This window comes from Hyaena hyaena, unplaced genomic scaffold (assembly GCF_003009895.1).
Source record: "Hyaena hyaena isolate Hyena2069 unplaced genomic scaffold, ASM300989v1 scaffold_45, whole genome shotgun sequence".
Lineage (NCBI taxonomy): Eukaryota > Metazoa > Chordata > Mammalia > Carnivora > Hyaenidae > Hyaena > Hyaena hyaena.
The window spans coordinates 757,927-778,274 of record NW_024080677.1 but is presented as its reverse complement, the minus strand read 5'-3'; the positions used below and the strand labels follow the sequence as shown (position 1 = coordinate 778,274).

General features: G+C 38.6%; 1 protein-coding gene across 5 annotated transcripts in view; it reads right to left on the bottom strand.

Moving 5' to 3' along the window:
- Positions 1-310: 310 nt before the first annotated feature.
- Positions 311-20,348, bottom strand: part of OPA1 (OPA1 mitochondrial dynamin like GTPase) — an 88,335-nt gene continuing 68,297 nt past the window's right edge. For 4 of the 5 annotated variants that reach the window (XM_039230316.1, XM_039230320.1, XM_039230319.1 and 1 more), the window contains 2 exons: positions 5,848-5,915; positions 311-3,591 (listed from right to left, as the gene is read on the bottom strand). In XM_039230316.1, coding sequence (XP_039086247.1) covers positions 5,851-5,915 — 65 coding nt within the window. In that variant the 3' untranslated portion in view covers positions 311-3,591; positions 5,848-5,850. Of the gene's footprint in view, positions 3,593-5,847; positions 5,916-20,348 lie in introns of all 5 variants that reach the window. The other variant, XM_039230317.1, reaches the window with a different exon arrangement.

Genomic DNA, 20,348 nt, shown 5'->3' with positions numbered 1-20,348 from the left:
TGACTTTGAGTCTTTCCCTAGTTTTGACTTGGGCCAGCCATATAAATCTTGGAGAAGGCACTCCTACACTCTGTCTGATTTTTACATATCAAATGATCAACAAGTATTTAATGAATATCATTTACGAGCAGAGTTCTGGGAAGAAAACAAAAATGAGAAATGGGCCTTCATCATAAGGTGGTAGATGGAAGTCAGAGATCCTTAAGCTGCCTTCCCCTTCGCAGGTTTAGGTATGACTTTTCAGCAAGCCTCCTATACGAATGAACATGCTAGCATCATTAGTGAAAATGATGGCCGTGGCAGCAAAACCCAATTAAAAGACATTTTTAATGAATTTTATCAAAGAAAATACCAAAATGTTTGACAAGTATTAAGGTATGAAAAAAAGGCATTGTTTGACCATGGATTACAGCTGTGAAATGTGAAGCATGTGAAATGGAAGTATTCAGAGAAGAGCCACTTTAAGAGGCTTGCTAGACCATAAATTTGGTTCTGCTACAAAGGTCTCGCTCTCTCTCAGCCCCTCATTAATACAGAGGAAACTTAAAAGATGCCCTCCTATACAGAATTAGAACAGGATTTAAATGACTTTAATTACTAACCTACACAAATGACCATAGATGAAGCACAGGCAAAATATAAACCGCAGTAACATCTGCATGTAGTGTGAAGGTTTTAACAAATAATACAAAGTTCATTCACGGTGAGCAAGTAAACACAAGGTTAAGTTTTAAATATTTAAACACAGCCATGATCATCCAAAAGTGAGTATATTTGCAAGCATATCTCTATACTGCTAAAGAACCATGAAGCTATAGCACACATGAGCTCAGAGCATGGAGCTAAAAAGCATTACTTTGATCCCTCTTACTGGGAAACTGAAACATTGTACCTCTTTCTGCAGATAAATACATCTAAAATAAATAGATTTAAGATTATAAGCTAGCTAAGGAATTTATCCTTTAAGCCTACACTCTCTCTTCATCATATGTAAAACTCCCAAATTAGGTTAGGAAGCACCGCTCTCCGCAATGTTCCCACCTCATTTTTACACTATTCATTTGTACCTGGAGGCTAAATTATTTGTGCGCAGGAGTCCACTGGAGGAAAGCCTGAAAAGGGGGATAAAACAAAGAGGAGAGAACATAGTTAAGCTACTAAGAAAGGCTGATGGCTCCACCTGTAGCCAGAGCTCAGCTGACTCAGCAGAGAGGCCGCGGGAACCGCTTGTTTCCTCCTGGGCACTGCCTACGAGTGTGGGATCCCTAAAATGGGTACCCTGACTGAGTACCTTTTAGATCGAATCTATGTACAGTTGTTCAGTCTTCTATACAGAGCCTTGTTCATGCTCTTCTTTGCAAATTCTGACCTGAAAAAACAAAGGATTCCTGGTCTAGTGAGAATTTAACTCCCATCTGTTTACATGTGAATCATTTGTAATTTCTGAACTACAGACGCAACACACAGGGTTTACTGTCGAGAATCTGAATTTTATTTTTTCTTTTAATAACATCTGCATCAACCTAGCTTTCAAGGAAAAAAAAATAAAAAGAAGGCATGCTTAGAATGAGATCAGCTAAAAAGGAAAAAAGAATTATGCAGCCTACAGAAGAAAGAAGTCATATTCCTGTGGGGGATGTGGGGATGTCTGGACTCCTATTTGGGATTTTAATCAGCTATTTATATGTTTAAATTACAGATACTGATCTCAGAGAAATGAAGATACCCCACCCCCGTTTCTTAAATTTATACAAAGGGATGTGATAAAAGGACTGACTTAACATCAGCCTTTAGCTTTGGGAAAATCTACAGAAAGTCAGCTGAGGGCATTTCCCCCCCATCCATAGCACATACAAATAAACACGGTCCTATTTCTTTAGAAACAGATTTGTAGTTGTAAAGTGGCTGCGTTTTACAACTACGAAAATAATGATTACATGGTGTCTGCTTCAATGAGGGGTTACCACCAAGCAGCACTGGTTGGAGAGAGTTAACCAGCAAGGTCACCTCCACACTGGGCACAGAACACCGGGGGGGAGGTGCTCTACTCCCTTGCTGTTCCCCTACTAGCCCTGGAGCTGAAAGACACATGAAATGTTCTAGACTCCTCACCCAAGACACATGAAATGTTCTAGACTCCTCACCCACCCAATAACTATGTACACTGCTACCAGCTGTTTAAAACCGGATCTACGTTTCTTATCAAACAGTATGAAACAAATATACACTGAACTCTTGATTTCTGAAATATTTTATGATAGCCTTCCAACCCTGTATATAAGTGTCATCAGATGTTGAGAGAAATCACAATGAAGAATACATTGATGCTAAATTAGCGGGGGTGGGGGGGGGGGAGAAGGCAGGATGGCAAGGGAACTGTTACCAAAACATAATTCAAAAAAAAAAAATAAATTATAAAATAAAAACTGTCGAACAATGGGCATTTTTATTAGAATAATAAAGGCTTAACGACGTAGAAGCAAGGAGCAGAGATAAATGACAAAAACATCTGAAGTCAAAAATGGTATATACTTTTTGGCATTAAAGTCCTTTAGCCAATAAAACATATTTATGACACACACAAAAATGCCGTGAAGGTATTGTCACTGAACTACAATGAATCCAATTTTACATTTCTCTTTAGAGGTTCAGCTAAGAGGGAGATGGTCAACATTATTCTAACCGTTGACAGAATTTCTACTGAAAATGCAGTCTTATGAAAGAGCCTTTTCCTGCTGCCTACCTGAAATGCCTGGCGGTCTAAATAAAACTAGTCACCTGATTATTCTTTGTCTTTCCTACCCTGTGTCTCAATCCAATAGCTCTGTCATCAGGTAAAAAACCTGCCTTGTTATCTGAAAACCTGGCTCACTTATACCACACCCAAAATGAATGAATTTCAAATGGACACAGAAAGTGCAAAAACATCCATTGAAGCAAACAGATAAGCTGCTGCTGACTTAGCTCCTGAGGCCACTCTCTGAGCTGTCAAGGTTGAGATCTCTTGCACTGAACGTGCATGGAATTGTTGCAATCCAAATTCACCCACTTGAGGTGTTCTTCTGTTTACGAGTTCTCTTTCACATGATAAATGCAGACTGAATTTTCATAATCAGATAGTTTCTGGACAAAGAACATTACAGATACAGACAACAACGGAGCGGGGTACCGTCACTTTATATACAATGGATAGCTTTTCACAACACCTGGCATTTTTTCCCCCAGAGAAGAAACGGACACGGAGTAACATCAGCTCATGAGTTAGGTGAACGAGCGCCACCACGAGTGGGACAAGCAGGAGAGCACGTTTCTTATCTTCAAGGGCTCAACCTAACGGCCACACCACTTGTATTATGTCAATTTGTCACTTCAGTAGGATAAAAGAGGATTTTAATGCCATTTCCACTCTTCTTGCATTCAAAGGCAACTGATGGTCAAAGTGCCGCTAATATGTGTAAATTATTTTTATCCCATGACTTTATTTCATGTTTAGAAAGGTGGAATAGGCAGAAGGAAAAGAGGCAGGACAAAAGACTTTGTAGTTTTCTTTCTTCACATGTATGCGGAGGTGATTATATTATGAGTAGGATTCTGTAAAAATAAACACATTTCATAAATTAAGGTATGGGGAGACACATGCAAACTTTCTAAATAAACTTTATTACTGCATGATCATAAAAAAATACTAAAGCTTAACTGCCTGTTTGCTTGTTTTATGAAATTTAAAATATCACCTACTATAAGAGTGTGACAATTTTACTACACATGTGTGAATTAAAAAATACTGTCATTTTTTTATGGAAAAAATTTTAAAACATATTAAAGTTGATCAGCAGAAGGATTCTGTGCTTGGCTGTGTTGGGTATTAACATCTTCAGCAATTATCGGAATGAATTACTTAAAACTCAGGCTGAAGAACTTGACACATGTTAAGACTATCATTAAGAAACTATTCTTTAAGGGCGTCTGGGTGGCTCAGTCGGTGAAGCATTGCCTGACCCTTGGTTTTGGCTCAGGTCATGATCTCACAGTTTGTGAGTTTGAGCCCCCCACTGGGCTCTGTGCTGACACTGAGGAGCCTGCTTGGGATTCTCTCTTTCCCTCTCTCTCTACCCCTCCCCTGCTCTCTCTCTCAAAAAAAAAAAAAAGCTATTCTTTAAAGTGCTTTGTAACTTTTATAAAAAGGTCAGAATGAAGCAAGGCTGCCATTTTGCCACATTTATTCTTTTAAATGGATTCACAGGGTACAAAACAGATGATCTCTCCAATATCCTAATGTTCCCAGGGTTATAAAACCCAAGGACTGGGAAGGGCTGTAGAGACTAAAGACAAGAACACAGAAAGTTGTGTTCTTTACAGCTGAGCTCTCAGGACCGCCCTGGCCTCCCCTTGCGACAGGAAAAGGCAGGTTCCCATAGTGGTGGAAACACCAATGTCACACTAACCAGCTCAGGGCAGTGACACTATTATGTAAAACAGAGGCTGGCTTGGGGCTTCCTCATTTCATTAAAGAGAGAAATGACATAGCTTATATTTTTAATAGGGTTTCTGTGATTTTCATGAATTTTCTCCCCCCCCCAAACCGCACTTAACAAACAAAAATATCATGTGAACTTTGATGCTGAAGTGGAGAATCTCCAAATCAAGAAGGCTCTCAAAACGTTTATTTCTAACATGAGTTATTGATAGTAATTACGACAACAAGGAAGGTATCATAACAGCTTTACGGTTTTAAAAGGAAATTCTCATGCACTGAAGTTGTATAAAAACACTTATGAACACAGACACTTAAAAACAATGAATTATTTTTGGACTGTGCCAAAGATGATTGACATTTACTCTCTGGATACATTTTTGTGCACATCCCTATGTACAGCTGTCTTAACTTAGGGGCGAGAGACAAAATAGGAAGAAAGCATTACTGGAAAGCTTTCTTGTTCTGAGGGATCAGGTCTGAGCTGCGCTGCCTTTTCTAGCCTGAGTTCTCAAATGCACTGTGCTTCCTGTTGAGGAAAACACGGAGTTTGGTCACAGGGTCTTTTCTGAAATGAATGCAACTAGGGAGGGAATGTTGTCCTTTCCTTCTTCCAGTTCTGTGTTGCAGGCTGCCTCCAGGGAAAGGCTCACAGGGAAAGTGAGTAATTAAATATTTCCTTCCCTTTCTCAGCTCCTTCAATAAAAGCAAAAGACTTACTACTTATAATTCTTCAGCAATAATTAGCAGGTTACTAGGCGACTACGGAAAATCTATATTTAAATATACAATACTTTGTTTGGAACATGCTTACAAGGCCAGGCTACAGAATTAGACAGGAGTCCACACATTCAGAAGAGTACTCGATTCTAAGGCTATCTGAGTTACTTTAAACAGGAGAAACGGTTTTAAACATAAGAGAATAAAATCAAAAACAATTATTATTAGTCAAGCCAAATAAAATGCTTCGCAAATTAACATACACATAGCTGTCCACTGAGTATGAACAATGGGGAATACAATAATGAGGGCTACAGTTCGATTCTTCACATGCAGAAAACTTATGCGCCACATGCGTATTATGAAATATCTTAGCTTTGTTTACCTTTGCTCTGTTCAAAATGAGTTCTAGAGGATATTTTTAGTTCAGCCAGGAGGCAATCAAGTATTCAAGAGGAACATTGCACATAGGAAATTTAGAATTAATTTCAGAGATTCCTGCCATTAAAATTATTTAATTACATTAAAATTATTATTCAGGAACAAGCAGGATACAGTCACATACAATGAGAAACTATAATAATAAGTTAGAAAAATATATTTTGCATCTAGTCAGTACCAGTGCAGTAGGAAGGCTTTTACTAACTTATTACCATTTATTTCTCTTGATGAAGAGCTTCAATAAAAGCATCAAGTTTTTCTTGAATTTCTCGAACTTTCTCTGTGGAGGTAAAAAGATGATTAAATTCATTAAAAGTGAATCTATTTTCCAAGGCATCACAAATCTTAGAAGAGAATTATTCAATAAACTGTCCAGGGTACTTAAACTATTAGGGAAAAGGGAAAAAAAAAATCACCTCGGTATCACATACCACCTTATATCCAAAAAAAGTTCAAATGGATTGTTGGAGTAGCTCTTGACAACTTTTTGGAAAGGGGAGGAATCTGGTCAGTTTTGTGACGGACCCCGCTGAGAACGTAATGAGAATTATGGAATCTTATATGGAAAATGCATGTATAGACACACAGATAATTGCATATAGAATTTTAAGGAGTTCTCAGATTCACCGGAGTCCAACCAAGGACTCAGCAATATCTGAGGAACAGAGGAAACTATAAAATAAGAAAATAATGTTTTAAAACACGTTTATTTCTTTTAAGAGAGAGAGAGTGTGTGTGAGAGCGACCACAGGTTGGGTGAGGGGCAGAGAGAGAAAGACACAGAGAATCCCAAGCAGGCTTCACACTTAGCGTGGAGCCCAACAGGGGGCTCGATTTCATGACCATGAGGATCATGACCTGAATCGAAATTGGGAGTTGGATGCTTAACTAACTGGGCCACCCAGGCACCCCAGTGAAACCATTTTTAAAAATTAAAAAAGGGGGCGCCTAGGTGGCCTCAGTCAGTTAAGCATCCGATTTCGGCTCAGGTCATGATCTCATGGTTTGTGGGTTCGAGCCCCGCGTCGGGCTCTGTGCTGACAGCTCAGAGCCTGGAGCCTGCTTCGGATTCTGTGTCTCCCTCTTTCTCTGATCCTCCCCTGCTTATGCTGTCTCTCTCTCTCTCTCTCAGAAATAAAACATTAAAAAAAATTTTTTTTAATTAAAAAAGAATACAGGGAAATATTTAACAGGACTTCGACTGGAAAAAGACTTTCGAGGATAAATGGAGAAAGCTACAAAGGAAAAGATTACTAGTATGATCACATTAAAATACACACTTTATATATCAAAAATGTCCTAAATTTAAAAGACAAAAGAAATGGTAGGAAATATTTGCAGCAAATATTAAAAGGGCAATAACACTTTAAAAATACATACAAAAAATGTACTTTTCTAGCTATAAATGTATAAAGTTTAAAAACACCACAGTCCCTGGGTGACTGAGATAGTTAAGCATCTGACTTTGGCTCAGTCACAATCACATCATGGCTCATAAGTTTGAGCCCCACATTGGGCTCTGTGCTGACAGCGTAGAGCCTGGAGCCTGCTTTGGATTCTGTGTCTCCCTCTCTCTCTGCCCTTTGCCTGCTCGTGCTCTCTCTCTCAAAAATAAACAAACATAAAAAAAAGTAATCAAACAACAACAACAAAAAAACCCAAAGCCACTGAAGACAGATTTATATTATTTTATTTAATTTTAGGTTTTCATGTTTGCAGACTTCCAAATAAAATCTGTAACTTCTCTCTGAAATATAAAGACTTCTTTAACAAATACAAACTATTCACAGTACATGTCAATCTCCTAATACGCAAAAAAAAAAAAAAAAATTGGAAGTCATGATTTATTCTGCTTCATTGCTTACTTAATCATGCAACTCCCATTTTAAAATAGAGCTTGTGGGGGTGGGGGGCGCTCAGTTGGTTGAATGTCCGATTTTGGCTCAGGTCGTGATCTCATGGTCTATGAGTTTGAGCCCTGCGTCGGGCTTTGTGCTGACAGTTCAGAGCATGGAACCTGCTTCCGATTCTGTGTCTCCCTCTCTCTCTGATCCTCCCCTGCTTGTGCTCTGTCTGTCTCTCTCTCTCAAAAATAAACATTATACACACACACACACACACACACACAGTTTGTGATAAGCATAGTAAAATTTTTTTGTCCTTTTAATACAATTTTATATATTAGTGGGAATTACCAATTAACGGGAATTGACTTGTTCAAAGCTACTGATCTAGAGGCAAAACCGTATGGCGTTCTGCTTTATATCTATAGAAAAATCATATAAAGTGCATTCATATTCAACATTTTATCTCTTATATTTAAAAATTATCTGCAATTGAAGACATACAGCGTTCCGTTCTATCAGCGCGACAGCAGTTTTGATGAGCAGCCAAGGAAAGGAAGGACTGTCTGTTTTAGGAATTCTCATGGGCACTGCAGGAACCTGGTAAAGCCTGTCTGGCTGCATGTAAAGAACAGAATGTCTTCATCTTCTGTTCCCTGTTAATTTACCATTTCTACTTCTTGGGATTAGCCTGAGACTAACACCAAATCTATAGAGGGAAAAAAACACCCTATTGTGTCAACTATTTACCGAGCAAACATGATAACAGTTATCGCAGAGGCAACAATAATCCCTTTTATGTAAAAGTAAACTAGAGAAACCAGAAAAAATAATCCCAATCTGTCCCTTGGAAGTTTAGTCTGTAATTTTCAGTAGTCTGTACTATCTTTTATGCCAAGAGTCAAACCAGCAAACATACTTCCTTTCTCAAAATAAGGCCACATTCTTATTTTTAAAATGAATTCATCTTGTTGCTTAGAAAGAGCTTCACCTATTTTCTTCATGAGTATTTGGAGAGTTCTGCCTAGTGCAGATATTCAGCTGAAGAATTTTTTTTTTAAAAGAAAAAGAAGAGGAGAGAAAGAGTCTCCTAAATTGTCTCACAGAATTATGGAAATGAACAGTACATTTAAAAAATCATCTGGTTTGGGGCACTTGGGTGGCACAGTCGGTTAAGCATCCGACTTCGGCTCAGGTCATGATCTCACGGTTCGTGGGTGCGAGCCTCGCATTGGGCTCTGTGCTGACTGCCAGCTCAGAGCCTGGAGCCTGCTTCAGATTCTGTGTCTCCCTCTCTCTCTGCCCCCTCCCCTGCTCACGCTCTCTCTCTCTCTCTCAAAAATAAACATTAAAAAAAGTTAAAAAATCATCTGGCCAAAATAGCACAACATATGGAAATTTAAACCAGGTACTTAAAGCCTTGGCAGCTCCTCTAAACGTTTCACTGAGAACTAGTTCTACTTGGGAAAGGTGTTCTGTAGGAAGAGAGGAAATCGGATTCTGTTGGCTCCACGATCTGAGTGTGACCAGGCAGCTGCAGGGCCAGCTCTGTCCATCCTGTGCCCTGTCAATGACCTCCCTTCACAGCTGGACAATCTGGGGGTGGGTGGCATGCAGCATCACTCCCGAGAGAGTTCAGAGCAAGTTCTACTTGTATTGAAAGAGACCAAGAGCCGCTCTGATGCAGGTGTCCAACTGTGGGATCTGAATCAAATTCAATTTCTTATAAAATTAGAGACAAGTGATATATTTTTTCCAAATAAAAGTAAAAAGGCTGTCTGATTAACTTTAATAAGAAAAGCACAGAATAAAATTGCCAAATTTTCCTTTTTTTAAAAAATGCTTATTTATCTTTGAGAGCGAGAGAGAGTATGAGCAGGGAGGGTCAGAGAGAGAGGGAGACACAGAATCCAAGGCAGGCTCTAGGCTCTGAGCTGTCAGCACAGAGCCTGATGCAGGACTCGAACCCATGAGCTGTGAAATCATGACCTGAGTCAAAGTCAGACGCTTCACTGACTGAGCCACCCAGGTGATCCACAAATTTTCCTTTTAAAAAGCTGTTTTTACAAAACATTTCACAACTAGAATATCAGGACACCGTGCTGATACACTCTGAAATGTCAAGAATGACACAAAGGACGTTTAAGTAAGTTACTAGGAGGTAATGGGGGAGAGGAGAGGACATGAGATGTGGAGGTAAATGTGAAAAGCAAAAAGAGGCACCCGGGTGGCTCACTCGGTTGAGCGTCTGACTCTTAACTGTGGTTCATGACCTGATCTCAAGCTTCTGAGTTTGAGCCCTGCATCAGGTTCTGTGCTGGCTGTGAAGCTTGCTTAAGGTTCTCTCTCCTTCTCTCTCTGCCCCTTCCCTGCTATGCGCTCTCTTTCTCTTTCTCTCTCTCTCTCAAAAAAACAAAGCAGAATAATTGTGATAGACTTTACACTAAATTTAAAAATCCATTTCTTTGTCCCTTCATTTTATACAATGCACTTAATGGACTGATACACAGATGTGACCTTGCCATTGAGAAGAATTCCCTGATCACTTCCTACATACCTCATGCTGAGTCTATGAAGTGTCTATATGTCTGAGGCGATTTTAAATCCCACATTTCACTTGGCCCTCATACAACCCTGAAGGCATCCCTGCCAAAGATGAGGACCTGAAGCCTTCAGAGTTAGCTCTGTGCACGTCTCTCAGATTTGGAAACATACTAGACCTACTACCATATAACAGACTCTAAATGCTATCATTTCAAGTGTACTTGTTGTAAGGTTTACCTTTCATCTGAAGTAAGACATACTGTGGTAAAAGTTAGGGAATGGAATAGTTACCAAGCACGCTCCTCAGTCGTTCTGTGCCTAGGAATAACTAAGAAATGTATAATAAATATTATTACCTATTGAGGAGACTAGATCTATATGTATTTGAAACAAATCCTTGGAAAACAGTACAAAAGTACGAAACTGGACAAAAAAAGTTCGACAACAATGTCTGACTCACTACACATGCTCAATAAATACCTGATAAATGATAAATCAAATTCCCAAAAATACAGTACAGAAAATAAAGGCTGTAGGTCATCAAGAAGAAAAAGATCACTTGACAGACTTCCTGGGTGTTACACCAGTCACCAAGAGGGCACAGGCCAGGGGCACAGGGGCTAGAGCCAGCCCGGGGACGGAAGGCAGGGGACACACTGATAATGAAGATCAAGGAAAGCTGGTGGGTCCCTCGAACCAAACAGGCCACATGGAACAGAGAACACTCAGGTCTCACAATACAATAAGTGGAAAGAGAAATTTCAATTTAATTATTTCACCGTATTCAGAAGACTAAAATATACTGACTGCAAACACACACACACACACACACACACACACACACACACACACAACTTCAGGGAGGTATACCACTTTCATTCTTTGCAGAGAAGCTAAATTACAAATAATAAAGAGCATTATTTCCCATATTTGAATTGCCTCATTTTAAATTCTGATGGAAGTCTTCAGCACTTCTGATATACCAACTATCCCATCTGGCTGCACACAGAAAACAAGTTATCCATAAAAATCAAAGTTCAATGTTAGCACTAAAACTTCCTGCTTTCTGATCCAAACGAATGCCCAGTGTTAATTTAAGTGTTTTCAAGTCCCAAAATTGTACTGTACTTAACTATTTTGCCATTAGAAACTACTCGCCCACAGAAATGTGTGCACAGATTAGCAATGGGTAATTCTAGAGCAAACTCCTTCTTCTATTAAATATTTGCCTTAAATATTTATAGCCAGAGAACTCTTATAAAATTTCAGATTAACCTGATAAATTAAACCAACTCATAAAGGGATGAACAAACTCCTATTTTTATTTGAACTGCTATTTCTGTTCTGAAATAGGCAGTTCTACATGTAGTGAATACTGAGTCTACTTTCCATTTATCCAATGTTTACTTAAAAGATGAACTATTTCAGACATCGATTCATTGTGCTTCTCGATGGAGTCATGAATATTCCCATAATCCCCACCTCATAAACCGTCCGTCTCTGTGAATGAAGGTCCTTCTCTTTTTTCTTTTCTTCAGATGACTTGACACCCATTCATGTTTTGGGTCTCTTTATCTCCACATGAAATGATAGTGCTACTTTCAATTTCTCTTGGAGTCTTCTGATACTTGCTCTAAAAGTCTCAAATATAGACTGATCTGTAATTAGCTTTTGAATACACCGTGAATACCAAAAGGCCAAACCTGGGAGAAGGTTCACTTCAGTGGTTAATAACAGTTTAGAATTGGAACAAAGACTCACACACAAAACACTACCACATGCGCTGAAATAAATCTTTGACAACTTTCGATGTTTTTAAAGAAAGCAGGAGAAACAGACTGCAGACTTAGTACTGCAGGGTACCTTAAGCACACCACACATCCACAGATCACAATGGACCTTAACAGAACTGCTTTATAACAAGCATACCCACTTAGAACGAAACTTGAGGACACCTTGTAGGTGAGACTGGGAGGTAAAAAAAGCTATTTGCTAAAGGACTGAAAATTTTAAAAAGTTCTTAACAGCTAATGTATGTCGCTCCTCAAAAGGCTGGCCTTTTATTAGACAGTGCTGCTGTAAGTGCTCATTGGAAGTTCAGTATTTAAAGGGATTATCTGGAGCACACGGAATCAAGGGAAGAAAACAAACAATAAAGGGTGAACCAGAGACAAGCTTTAAGATTCTCAAAAATACCTTAAATTTTAAGATTTGAGATAGTCAAAATCTTAGTTTTAGCACATGAAAAAATGTGGGCCTTTTACAGTTGAGAGGAAGAAGCAAAGTGACAAAGGTGTATAGCAAATCTAACACTTTTTTTTTTTAATGTTTATTTATTATTGAGAGAGAGAGAGACAGAGTGTGAGCAGGGGAAGGGCAGAGTGAGAGAGGGAAACACAGAATCCAAAGCAGGCTCCAGGTACTGAGCTGTCAGCACGGAGCCCGACGCAGCACCTGAACTCACAAACTGCGAGATTATGACCAGAGCCGAAGTCGGACACAACCTGTGCCACCCAAGGCGCCCCTAACACTTCTCTTCTGTATCCTGGCCCCTTGGTTTTTTTCCCCTACAAAGAGCCTTCTTTTTTTTTTCTTGCGCTATGGTTATTTTTAAACAGACTCATTAACAAGAATGAAGAGAATACTTCTGCTCCTTACAGAAAAAGGAGGCGTCATTTCCTACATTCTGGAAAGCTGTCTGAGACTGGTATGGTAATTTCAAAGCTGGATGGGATGCTCACTTCTAGGGGTCTGCTGGAGGTGGTAACAGAGTCCTCTGGGTTATTTTCATTGTTTCAAAGTTCAAATGGAACTCTTCTGCCAGAATTACATCTACTCTCGCAACAATTATTCAGGCTGATTAGGAGGTATAACTGCAAATCTATGTTTCTAAGGAAAAAGAATGTTAAGTCTATTACTGTAGACAGATCTTCTAAAACACACACTTCACAGGAGCATCCAATAACGAAAGGAGTGCTTGATGATAACAAATGTTAGAAATTCCTGATCTAACACTCCTAATAATCACTGGGGTAGTAATTTTATATGACTTTTATAAAGATGAGAACATAATGGATTAAAAGCTATATGATAGCCTGGTCAGGAGAACCAGGCTTCGAGACCCAGCTGTGTCTTTAATTTCATGACCACAATCATGTCACAGCCCTGGTCTCTTTATTTATAAAATGAGGAATCTGTCCAGAATTCAAAGCCTGTATTGCTTTAAATTAAGACTGAAATGTGCTATTCTAACTGGTCATATGTTTTAACTGCATCTTTTTAAACTTAACTGTCTTGTTAACTCCTTAGTACTTTATTTATTTATTTGAGGTTAAGCTCCTAGTTAAAATTCAACCGCAAATGACAGTATTATTCTCGTAGGACTACATAATTCATTTTAGAAAGATCAGTATTATACTGTTTTTCCAGGAATCAATGTGGGACTGCATGAATTATCTACACACAAAAAAGTCTATCATTTAAAATCACTGAGTCTAGCACAGAACTCTATGCAATAGAGGTCTATGAACTCATCATTCATTCACTCACTGCTGAGTAATCTACTCACCGATACATAATTCAAACATTAAAGGTGACTATTTAAAAAACACTTGCTAACATCAGATCTGCACCTCACCACCAAGTAATATGACTTAGAAAGAAAGCTGCCTTAAGAAAGTCTGTGAGATAAATTACAGCTTAAGTCTGATGAGTATATAAATCGCTCAAAGTGACTTGTGGATAAATTCAGCTTTCTCTCTTCCTCTCTCTCTTTCTTTTTTTAACTCCTAACTGCAAGCATTTCTACCAGGCTCTTGTGACTGATAATAATCAAAACCTCTTAAAACACTTTCTTGATATATTAAAATTCTCCAAAAGACTTCAGTATGAATGAACATAGAGTACATTCAGGCCTCGACACTGACTGGGCCTTTCACTTCCATAAGTAGATGGCAACTGTAATTTCATCTCAGCTAACTATTAATGCTTATGGGTCTGCCTTTAATTAATAGAGTATCTCCATTCCAGGTGTTTGCCAATGTCAATGAGCATGAAACCTTGAACTCTCTGCTACCTGATATTAAAAGGCTCAGAGCTGCAAGATGAAATAATATTTATGGAAGACTGTTGGGGGACACTAGATATTAGATACCATGCTAGACACTATATAAATCCATCTTCAGATAAGCCGAATAGCTATGTATCTGGACTGCATCATTTAAACAAAATTTTTATTTTTTTAAATTTTAGAGCAAGAGAGCGAGCAAGATGGGGAGAGGGGCATTAGGAGAGAGAGAATCTTAAGAATCTAGGCATAGTCCAATGTGGGGCTCGGTCCCAGGACCCTGGGACCATGACCTCAGCCAAAATCAAGAATCGGATGTGCAACTGGCTGAGCCACCCAGGCGCCCCTGGACTGCATCAGTTTGACTTCACCTAGAACTACTTATGTGATTAGCCTACACTGAGGAACACTACAGTAAAGAGCTTCACGACATTAATGATTCTCTGTAGTCATTTGATTTACTGTATCATATAATTAGGTGATCCTTCCATGAGCGCAGATGGAATTTCTCTTAGGTATGTGTGTACGAAGAATACCTATGCTTCAACTAAGCAACGGCTATGTCTGACAGCCAGCATAAATCACACAATCAACTTTGCTTTCCATTTTGCTGCAGCTGTCTAGGAAGCTCAGGGCTAAATTTGCAAGTTACCTGCAAAATGTAAGAACCCCTGAACCAAGTATTTTGAGGGGGTACCAATCTTACCCCAAGTTTCACATTATTTCAAATTGCCTGAACCTTCTATTTCCTTCACTCAACTTTCCAATTTAGCATTTTATGTTTTGCACAGGATAGATCTTTGCAAGCTGCCTCAAGTCTTTTTTGGAATGAGGCGAGGAACGAATACATAAGCTAACAAACTAGCTCAGAAGATGTACCACTAGACAGCTGATTCATACAATATACCATAATAGTTGAAAAGTGGTCTTTTAATGCTAGTAATGCTTTTAAAATCTGGAATTTAAAAACATTTTGGAGAGGGGACAATATTCGTCCCATTAACCTTCTTTCGGTAATTTCTGCATAAGAGAAAAACAATTTTATTTCTGCTTAATGCTTAGAAAATCCAATGACATAAATATGTATACTTAAAGTGTTTCTTTTCAGCAATGGAAGAAAAATAATAAACTTTTGTGGGATTCATGATTATCTTTTTAATGTAAAAGTTAGATTCTACCATAAGATTACTAATCATCTACGATGAATTACTTTATTCTGTATCCAGTACATAAAATGTTCCATATTAATTACACCGACTCAAATTATGGTGAAACAAATCTTTAAAAGTTATCCTGTGTGCCAACTCATTAATGATACATTGCTTTATTTCCCCTCCAAAAGAGGTTAAATAAATACACTATTTCAAAATGAATACATTCCTTTTGTCGCCACAGAAAAATCTAAACATAAAAAAATTTTTTAATTATGATTTAGTTGAGATGATTAAAAAAGCCTAGCCTAATGACCAATAAAATATTTGGTCCCAATCAGTTAAGACGGTTTCAAATTAATCCATCACTTTGTTTTCTTTTCTATTTTCTTCTTATGCTGAAAAGTATACCTTACTCTGAATTTTGTTAGCTGGAAAGCAGAAACAGTTTAAGAAAAGGAGAACCACCCAGGCAGCCCTTAAAGAGACAGGACATCATTTATCACCTGCAAAGACAGATTTATAAGAAGAGGGCCCCTTCTGTTCCTTTAAGACTGCAAAACAGATGGGAAGTGAATGGACAGTCAATGGGACAAGAAAACACAAGGGAGCTGCTGCTCTATGTACGTTCCCAGTGCAAGAAAGAGGTCAAGATTGTAACTGCATGACTGGGTCCTGGAAAGGGCCTTTCTTCAAGCTGTTACAAAGACAAACGCTGTTCCCCATCCTGCTGTCAAACTGTTATAAATATTGGTTTGTCAAAAGACCGTTGGTGCTGAAGCTTTAAATAGGAGGCGTAACAGATGAATGAAGCATGGGAATGATTCTTAAACAGTCAGCTCATTAATGTAAGTTTTAAAGTAACAGAAAATAATATGAGAACGAGAGACTGTAATTCTGATTTATGAACCAAACCAAAAAGTATGGAACTAAAAACTGCAGGTTTTAGTACAGTTATGAATTGAGCGAGGTGGAAACCAAAAATGAAATACAATTATATCCGCTAACCATGATGCTGCATTGGGACAACGGATTATTATTAAACTCGTCACAAGGGGAGGTACCGGGGGATCATGTTTTGCTGCTGCGATTCCCTAAGTGTTCAGTACTTCTCGCCACAACCCTGCAGGGAAGTATCGCTGCTGGTGGTGCTTCCGGAAGTCAGAATAAGGCTCAGAGACATGAAAACAACTCCAGCATTCGTTTTACATATTCATGAACTTAGAAAATCACCTTTAAATTTTGTCACAATTTCTTATTTTCTATGCAAAAGGAAAATCACAACATTGAAAAGGCAGTAAGAATACACAGATTTATAAGCCTGTATATATTTACTTGAAGAATGAAACCATATATGTCTTTAGGAGAAAATTTCAATATTCTAGCTTCTTCATAATTAGTTTAGGAGAGCGGCCTCAAAAAGTAGCACACTGAAAATAATATAGAAAAAGGAAGCCGACTTATATGACCTCAGTTATCTGTAGCCACTCACAAAGACAGCCCCAAAGACTAAAGACGAACAGAATCCCAAAACAAATCTAAAAAGATACCACCTCTAACACATGCTGTTAGACTCAGCTGTGCTAATAAATAGCTATGTCATTGGCTAAATCGCTTCCCTTAATGAACATTAATTTCCCCATCTAACGATGTGGGATGATACCTTACAAGCCTCGTGTGCCTTTACAAGGCAAACGTGGGCAGACAGAACTCATTCGGTCAGGTACAAAGCTCTATACAAACAGAAGACAGTTGTACGGCTGCAAGCAGGATTTGGATCCCCAAATATCACATGCTGCAGTTACAGAAGAATAGGCTCGCCTGGCTTGTTGCTTTCTCTTTAATTGTCAGCAATCTTGGAAAAACCAAATTCGGTAGACATGAGAAAAGATTACAAAGTTAAGAAAGTGGACGGTTGAAAGTGGAGGTAGAAGGCAAACATTCGAAGGTTTTTCTGGATAAGTGACTCAAGATCAATAGCAGGTAGACTGCAGGGCATCTGGGTGGCTCAATTGGTTAAGCGTCTGACTCTTGATTTCGGCTCGGGTCACGGTTCGGTTTGTGAGTTTGAGCCCCTCACAGGGCTCTTATGCTGACAGTGCGGAGCCTGCTGGAGATTCTCTCTCTTTCTCTCTCTGCCCCTCCCCCGCTCGTGCTCGATATCAAAAATAAACATTAAAAAAAAAAAGGTAGGTAGACTATATGGAAGAATTAATCCAATAGTTTTAAGGTGGGATGACTTCAGCATCTTCTGAAGGAAGGACAGACATAACGCAGACAGAAGCACACATGGGAAATGCCAGAGTCCTGGATACAGGTGGGGATTAACTTTCAGAGGAGAGTGATTTTCTGAATATGTTCTGCTATAATATAGCCTGTGGAATACATGACCTACTTAAAGCAACTAGTACCATTGGTTTTATTTTTACTAATGCTGCTTAAACTTACTTCTCAGTGAACCTTTCCAAAATAAGTTTATAAGAAGACAAAGAGGAGAAATTCAGCTTGCTCTGATAAATGAGAAACCAGAAATCAGAGCAATGGCAGTAAGGGGAAGACTGGTGGTATTACGTGGAAGCCAACCTAAGATCTCATGGAAAATGTGCTCCAGAAATGTGCAGAAACTATGTCCCTAAAACCACATTAAACATTTTGTTAGAGGGGCGCCTGGGTGGCTCAGGTGGTTAAGCTTCTGACTTCAGCTCAGGTCATGATCTCACAGTGGGCGAGTCTGGGCCCATTTCAGGCTCAAACATAAACACAGAGCCTGCTTGGGGATTCTCTTTGGGCCCTTCTCTCTGCCCCTCCCCCATGTGTGTGCTCCCCCTCTGTCTCTCAAAATAAATAAATAAACTTAAACGATTTGTTACAATGCAATGTTACAGTGGTTATCTCTGGGTAGTGTCAATTGTTTTAAAACTTTTGCCATCTGTATTTTCTAATTTTCCACAATGCATACATATGGACTAGTTCTGTGACAATATGAGGGAGTGAGACAAACACCTGAAATCCTGGCAATGCTTGGGAGAGACAGGTGGTCTGTATCTATGACTCAGAGAATGAAGTGTTGCCTCAAGGGGACTAAACAGGTAAGGTTTTTTAAAAAAGACTTGAATTCCTCCAGCCAGAAAACAAATCTAAGTGAAGTGAATAAAACCCAGCCAGCGGCTTCCTAATGCAAAATACTAGGGAAAGTATTTTGCACAAACTTGAGTTGCACACACTTGAAAACTTCACCAGTTCAAGAAAGAAGGCTTTCTATTCATTTACAGATGACAGATCCATAGTGGGCATGTCCTAAAAACCCGAAGAATTCGAAGTGAATACCAAACGTGAAGGTATGAGGCCATGATGAGCAATTTCTATCTAGTCCCCTAAAATGTCTCTTGGAATCACTATCACCGAGAGATCATCTGGGAAGACATTTGGTCAACTTAGCTTTGTCATTTCTAGGAATACGGTAAAAATAAGAATATGACATTTCTAAGGTAATTTTGAATTATGCTTATTTGGGAAAAGAAATAGTTTAGAAATGTATAAAATAGTAAAAACTTAAAATCCCTTTTGCCTTTAACTCCCCTCTCCAACTATCCTGAGAACTCTTCAAAAAGGTTACCAGTTAGCGCACACCGATGCGCTCTTCCAGACTGTTCTTTTTAAAAATATTTATTCAAATCTTCCTTGGTCTTATTTTTTATTTTAAAATCTATTGTTCACAGGCCAGTAGATTGTTTTATGATTAGATTTAGTTTTCAATGACTAGATTTCATTTATTTCCAGTAGAAATGAAGAGAATACATAAACCATAATTAAAAAACAAAACACATCAAAATTTAATCCCAACTTTAAAGATTCTAGTTTCTTCATTCTAGACTCTCAGTAAGGAAGTGGTAAGAAATACTGGCTAGGAAAAAATAGCCTAATTTCTAGATGAAAATATGTACATTGGCCTTTTTATACATAAGAATATACACATAAACATATATCACAACATGCAAATAAAACCTACTTCAAAATGATAAGTTCTATTCAGTTTATTGAAGAGACCTTTCTTATCTTTATTCTTACTTCCAAACAGTTAAAATGTGAGTTTAAGGCAAAAAGAATACACTCGCTAATAAATCACTGAATACCAGGAGCCTATATAAGATTACGGGGAAGTAAGTATCATTTTAATCTTGTACCAATTTATCAATATCCTTCAATGCTGTCTTTAACAGATAGTCTTAGGCCATGAAAAATGTGCCTGATTCTAAATGCCCCATTTTGAGTCTGGATTTTCTCATCAATAACCTGGAAGGCACAGCACTTGGGTTCATCACATGGACCTCTGTGTGTAAATAACTGCCTCTCTAACCCAGAGGACGCTCCCTGAGGATTACTTTATTCTTTGTGTCATCGCTCTCTTTCTCTGGCTACGACACAAAACAGAGTCTACTTCACCTACACAGACTCAAGGTGAAAATAATCCTTCACTACCTTCCTTATTAGTTTCTTGGTCAATTTCAAATTTCACCTTACTATGAAAAAAATTATTTCACAAATACCAAATTTAAAATTCAATTGCTTTTACCCTGCACCGATGCCTTAAAGACCTCAAACACTGATAACACAAAACAGAAAGTTACCTTATTCTGTATGAAAAAGAGAAATGTTCCGATCTTTCCACTTTTTACACATACTCACTTCCACTAATAGCCATTCCAAAAAGTACACAAATATTAAAGAGAAAGAAAATATTCCAATGAACTTATAAATGCCTAACAAACAAGTATGCAAGTGTTTTGCTGAACTGCATGACTTGGCAATTAGGAAATCACTGGTGACCTGGAGGGAAGTGGTCTCACTAGGGATGAAAGCCTCATCACAAGACGTGAGCAAGGAAGGGAGTGGGTGGGTGCAGGGGTGCATGCAGCAGATGCGAGCTGCTCTACATGAGGAATGAGAGGGTAGCTTTCTGTGTGACGGAGTGGAAGAAAGGTTCCCCTGAGAAAGGTTAGCTTCCTTCTTCCTCTTTTTTAAGTCAGGAAGAGGGGCTACTTTATAAGTATTAAAGGTCATGATTAAACAGTCACTAACAGCTACAATATATACCATACATGGTACGG